General features: G+C 42.1%; 1 protein-coding gene across 1 annotated transcript in view; it reads left to right on the top strand.

The window, feature by feature from the left end:
• Positions 1-4,955, top strand: part of mtnr1bb (melatonin receptor 1Bb) — a 55,206-nt gene extending 50,251 nt beyond the window's left edge. The window contains exon 2 of the mRNA XM_043692692.1: positions 4,108-4,955. Coding sequence (XP_043548627.1) covers positions 4,108-4,955 — 848 coding nt within the window. The remainder of the gene's footprint in view (positions 1-4,107) is intronic.
• Positions 4,956-6,581: the final 1,626 nt, after the last annotated feature.

Here is a 6,581-nt window from a genome sequence, read left to right as displayed (position 1 = left end):
GGTGGGGGTGGGGAGAAAGTAGCATAGAGTACAATAGGTGAATGGGGGTGGGGATGAAGGTGATAGGTCAGAGAGGAGAGTGGAGTGGAAAGGAAGATAGGCAGGTAGGACAAGTCATGGGGACAGTGTCGAGCTGGAAGTTTGGAGCCGGGGTGAAGTCGAGGAAGGGGAAATGAAGAAACTGGTGAAATTCATATTGGTGCCTTGGTGTTGAAGTGTTCCGAGGTGGAAGATGAGACATTCTTCCTCCAGGCGTTGGGTAGTGAGGAAGCGGCGGTGAAGGAGGCCCAGGACCTCCATGTCCTCGGCTAAGTGGGAGGGGGAGTTGAAATGTTGGGCCACAGGGCAGTCTGGTTGATTGGTGGGGGTGTCCCAGAGATGTTCCCTAAAGCGCCCTGCTAGGAGGCATCCAGTCTCCCCAATGTAGAGGAGACCGCATCGGGAGCAACGGATACAATAAATGATATTGGTGGATGTGCAGGTAAAACTTTGATGGATGTGGAAGGCTCCTTTATCGCCTTGGATGGAGGTGAGGGAGGAGGTGTGGGCGAAGGTTTTGCAATTCCTGCGGTGGCAGGGGAAGGTGCTAGGATGGGAGGGTGGGTTGTTGGTGGGTATGGACCTGACCAGGTAGTCACGGAGGGAACAGTCTTTGCGGAAGGCAGAAAGGGGTGGGGAGGGAAATGTATCCCTGATGGTGGGGTCCGTTTGGAGGTGGCAGAAATGTCGGATGATTTGGTTTATGCAAAGGTGGCACCAGGGAAGTTCTGTCCTTGTTACGGTTCGAGGGGTGGGGTCTGAGGGCGGAGGTGCGGGATATGGATGAGATGCGTTGGAGGGCATCTTTAACCACGTGGGAAGGGAAATTGCGGTCTCTAAAGAAGGATGCCATCTGGTGTGTTCTGTGGTGGAGGTAAAAGGGGTGGAGGAGTTGCATTACTGGTCAGAGGGGATATCACGGCTGTGATGAAGGATGGCACTATGGAGGACTCAAGCAGTGAGGCAATATGGGCAGAGCTCTGAAATAAGAAGGGTAAGGTAATGACATTGGGGCTTTACAATAGGCCTTCCAACAGCGAGTGTGAGATAGAGGTACAATTATGTAGACAGCTTATGGAAAGATGTAGGAGCAATGGGATGGTGGCGATGGGATATTTTAATTTTCCCAACATTGACTTGGATTCACAGTGGTAGAGGTCTAGATGGAGAAGAATTTGTAAGGAGGATCCAGGAGGGTTTTCTCGAGCAGTATGTAAATAGTCCAACTCAGGAAGGGGCAATACTGGACCTGGTGTTAGGGAATGATCCGCTCAAGTGGTTGAAGTTTCAGTAGGGAATAGTGATCACAATTGCATAAGTTTTAGAATATTAATGGACAAAGACGAGAGTGGTCCTAAAGGAAGAATGCTAAACTGGGGGAAGGCCAACTATAGCAAAATACAGCAGGAGCTGGGGAATGTAGGTAAGGAGCAGCTGTTTGAAGGTAAATCCACCTTATGTGGGAGGCTTTTAAAGGGAAGTTGATTTGAGTGTAGGAGAGACATGTTCCTTGGAAAATAAGGGATAGAAATGACAAGATGCAGGAACCATGGATGACAGGTGAAATTGAGACTAGCTAAGAGGAAGAAAGAAGCATCCGTTAGGTTTAGGCGATTGAAGACAGATGAAGCTATGAAAGAATATTGGGAAAGTAGAACCCATCTAAAATGAGGAATTAAGAGGGCTAAAACGGGTCATGAGATATCTTTAGCAAAGAGGTTATGAAAAAACCCAAAGCCTATTATCCATATATAAGGAGCAAGAGGGTACTCAAGAAAGGGTTGGCCTTTTCAAGGACAAAGGAGGAAAGTTATGTGTGGAGTCAGAGAAAATGGGTGAGCTTCTTAAAGAGTACTTTGCATTGGTATTCACTGAGGAGAAGGACACGACGGATCTTGAGGTTAGGGATAGATGTTTAATTTACTCTAGGTCAAGTCAGCATAAGGAGGGAGGTAATGTTGGGTATTCTAAAAGGCATTAAGGTGGACAAGTCCCCAGATGAGGATAGGAACAATCCCAGGTTACTGAGGGAAGCAAGAGAAGAAACAGCTGGGACCTTAACAGATATCTTTGCAGCATCTTTGAACACGGGTGAGGTCCTGGAAGACTGGAGAATTGCTAATGTTGTCCCCTTGTTTAAGAAGGGTAGCAGGGATAATCCTGGTAACTATAGACCGGTGAGCCTGATGTCAGTGGTAGGAAAGCTGCTGGAGAATCTACTGAGGGATAGGATCTATTTCCATTTGGAAGAAAATGGGTTTATCAGTCTTAAGCAACATGGTTTTGTGCAGGGATGGTCATGTTTTACCAACTTAATAGAATTCTTTGAGGCAGTGACAAAGTTGATTGATAATGGAAGGGCTGCAGAAGCCTATACATGGACTTCAGTAAGGCATTTTAACATTCCCTGAGGTAGGCTGATGGAGAAAGTGAAGTCACATGGGGGTCCAGGGTGTACTAGCTAGCTAGATAGATTACTGGCTGGGCAACAGGAGACAGAGTAGTAGTGGAAGGGAGTTTCTCAAAATGGAGACCTGTTAACAGTTGTGTTCCACAGGGAACTGTGCTGGGACCACTATTGTTTGTGATATACAATAATGATCTGGAGGAAGGTATAGGTCATCTGATTAGTAAGTTTGCAGATGACATTAAGATTGGTAGAGGAGCAAATAGTGAAGGGGACTGTCAGAGAATGCAGCAAAATATAGACAGATTGGAGAGTTGGGTGGAGAAATGGCAGATGGAGTTCAGTCTGGCAAATGCGAGGTGATGCATTTTGGAAGATTCAATTCATGAGCGAACTATATGATAAATGGAAAACTGCTGGGGAAAATTGGTGTACAGAGGGATCTGGGTGTTCAGGTCCATTGTACCCTGAAGGTGGCAATGCAAATCAGTGGTGTTCAAGAAGGCATACAGCATGCTTTCTTTCATTGGATGGGGTATTGAGTACAAGAGTTGGCAGGTCATGTTACAGTTGTGTATGAATTTGGTTTGGCCACATTTGGAATACTGTGTACAGGTCTGGTTGCCACACTAACAAAAGAATGTGGATGCTTTGGAGAGGGTGCAGAGAAGGCTCACCAGGATGTTACCTGGTATGGAGTGCGCAAGCTATGAAGAGAGATTGAGTAGATTAGGAATATTTTCATTAGAAAGATGGACGTTGAGGGGGGATCTGATTGAGGTCTACAATATCATGAGGGGTATAGACAGGGTGGATAGCAAGAAGCTTGTTCCCAGAGTGGGGGACTCAATTACCAAAGGTCACCAGTTCAAAGTGAGAGGAGAAATGTTGAGGGGAGATATGCGTGGAAAGCTCCTTACACAGAGGGTTTTGAAACGCATTGGCAGTGGAGGTGTTAGAGGCAGGCACGATAATGTAATTGAAGATGTATCTAGATAGATATATGAATGGGCAGGGAGCAGAGAGTTACAGATCCTTAGAAAATAGAGGACAGCTTTAGATAGAGGATCTGGATCGGTGCAGACTTGGAGGGTGGCAGGGCCTGTTTCAGTGTTAAAATTTTCTTTGTTCTTTGTTCCTGTTCTTTCAAAGAAATTTACTTTAGGGAAATCACGTCACTTGAATATTCAGGTTTTGAGTTCCAATTTTCCTGGACCAAATCCAATGTCATATCTCGATTCAGTACTTTCTATACTTTTCTGAGGTATATATCACTGAACTAAATGTCAGTACAGGGAATGTGGCAACCTCATTAAAATTACAAGAAGTGGTATTTATAACCAGTGATTTAAACAATTTGTTACATAATGATTTATTAACTTGCTTATTTCTCTATTGTCAAGGTGTTTTTTATAACGCACATGGAATCCCTACAGTGTGGAAAGAGGCCATGTTGGTAACTCTGTCTTACCTGTGACTCCTAATACTTCACAGAATTGCTGTATGTTGTTAGGTCAGCAAATATGGCACTCATTGTGCACTAACCAGGTCCCGCAAATGTCAACAAAATGATTACCAATAATCAATGTTCCACAAGTGTTTTTTAGGGATAAATGGTGATTCTATTTGATTTAACAATTATTTCTCTCATTCTCTTGCAGGTAATGTGTTTGTTGTCAGCTTGGCATTTGCTGATCTTGTCGTGGCTGTGTACCCATATCCACTCGTGCTCTTTGCAATTTTTCATAATGGATGGTTCCTTGGTGACATTCACTGTAAAGTGAGTGGCTTTTTGATGGGTCTAAGTGTGATAGGTTCAATTTTCAATATCACAGCCATTGCAATAAACAGATATTGTTACATCTGTCACAGTCTCACATATGACAAACTATTCAGCTGTCGAAACACAATGATCTTTGTGTTTTTGATTTGGGCATTAACAGTACTTGCAATAGTTCCAAATTTTTTTGTTGGATCTTTACAGTACGATGCCCGTGTTTATTCCTGTACATTTACTCAAACAGTTAGTTCTTCTTATACCATGGCTGTGGTGGTGGTTCACTTCTTGGTTCCGATCACAGTGGTGTCATTTTGCTACCTGCGCATCTGGATTTTAGTTATTCAAGTAAGGAGGCGAATCAAGACAGATGTGAGGCCAGGACTGAAGCATAGTGACTTCAGAAACTTTCTGACTATGTTTTTAGTATTTGTGTTGTTTGCATTTTGCTGGGCACCCCTGAACTTCATTGGTCTAGCTGTGGCTACCAATCCAAAGAAAATCGGACCAAAAATTCCAGAGTGGCTCTTTATCCTTAGTTACTTCATGGCCTACTTTAACAGTTGCCTTAATGCAATTATATATGGAATGTTGAACCAAAACTTCAGAAAAGAATATAAAAGAATATTAATGGCTTTGTGGACACCACGCCATTTATTTCAAGAAACATCCAAAGGTGGAACTGAGGCAATGAAGACGAAACCATCACCTGCATTACATAATAATGATTAGGTTAAAGCAAACTCATTGTAATATTATCCATTGACCTAAGTATCTTGGAATGTAGTTTTTTGATTGCTTTTGTTTTGATGTTGTCAGTTCTTGTTCAAGAAAATCAACTGTTTATAGATGTTCTCTTATTTTAATTATCTTTCTGTTAAAATTATGATTTGACAATTCTGCTCTTCTTGCCAATACTGAAATGTTGAATGGAGGTGTTTTTGGTTCGTGGAGTTAAACTTGGAGCAGCATCTGAATGAAGATGTAGAACACATCAATATAGTTAGCATAATATTAAAATCTTATTTGATAAGCTTTTCTGAATATATGGGAAAATTCCATTCTTCATTCAATTACTATTTCAATCTTGATAAACTATAAATTTACCCCACAAATTGTACTTGACAGACACCATTAATTCCAGAACATTCTGCTCATGATTTCAGCAACTCAATGCTATTTTAACACTGGGAAATTCCTTGAAGCTTCAGTTCTGCTTTAGTAAAGTTTCTGGAGGTTTTATGGAAACCCTAGTTGAAAGACGTTGCATAGTTGAAAAGGGTGTCTTTTGGAGTTTTGGTTGTGGAACTGAAGAGAATCAAAGAGCATTCACTTTAAGATGTAAAATTTTCTTTGAAGCCACTTAAAAGGTGCTATTTCAAGTTTAGGCAATTACTATTTTAGGGTCACAGAGTACAAAACAAAGCCGATTGCATCTGTGCCAGTCAAAAATAACCATCTAACTATTCCAATCTCATTTTCCAGCAATTGGCCCATAGTCTTGTACGCCTTGGCATTGCAAGTGCACATCCAAATATCTCTTCAATGTTATGAAAATGTCTGCCTCTACCACCCTTACAGGCAGGGAGTTTCAGGTTCCCACAACCCTCTGAGAAAAGTGTTTTCTCTCATCTTCTCTAAACCTCTATTTACCATAAATCATTGATCCCCAGTGATTGATCCCTTCATCCTGGTGAATAAGTTCTTCCTGTCTGCCATATCTATGCTGCTCTTAATTTCATACATCTCAGTCATGTCCCTTCTCAATCTCCTCTGCTTTGAAGAAAACAACCTAAGTCTGCCCAAACTATCTTCATAACTGAAAATCTCCAACCCAGGTGACAGCCTGGTAAATCTCCTCTGCACCCTTGCTGGTGCTATTACATCTATCCTATAAAGTGGGTTCAGTTGCAGCAAACCTCTAATCTTAAACTCTATGCCTTGAATAATAATGGCAAGTCTACCACCTATCCCGCTACCTTAAGGGACCAATGTGCATGTATGCCAAGGTCTTTCTGAGCCTGGATGTTTCCGAGGGTAATTTATTATGTATTCTCTTACCTTATGTGTCTGGGCCAAGTACCTCACATTTATCCAGACTGAATTCCATTCATCACTGATCAGCCCATCTGATAGCCTGTCTATATCCTCTGTGATCTAAAGCTATCCACCTCAGTACTTATTATCCCATCATTTTTAACATCATATGCAAGGCCACAATCAGATCAGTCATGAATTTATTCAATAGAGAAGATGACACCATTCCCAATTCTTGTGTTCATTCTTGGTTTCAGCAGGAACGACTGTTTATTAATCAAATTCCTACTTAAACCTCATCTCTAGCAAGAAGTCCTATCT

The sequence above is a fragment of the Chiloscyllium plagiosum genome, chromosome 6 (assembly GCF_004010195.1).
Source record: "Chiloscyllium plagiosum isolate BGI_BamShark_2017 chromosome 6, ASM401019v2, whole genome shotgun sequence".
NCBI classification, from domain to species: Eukaryota; Metazoa; Chordata; class Chondrichthyes; order Orectolobiformes; family Hemiscylliidae; genus Chiloscyllium; species Chiloscyllium plagiosum.
This window is presented reverse-complemented; position numbering and strand designations above follow the sequence as displayed.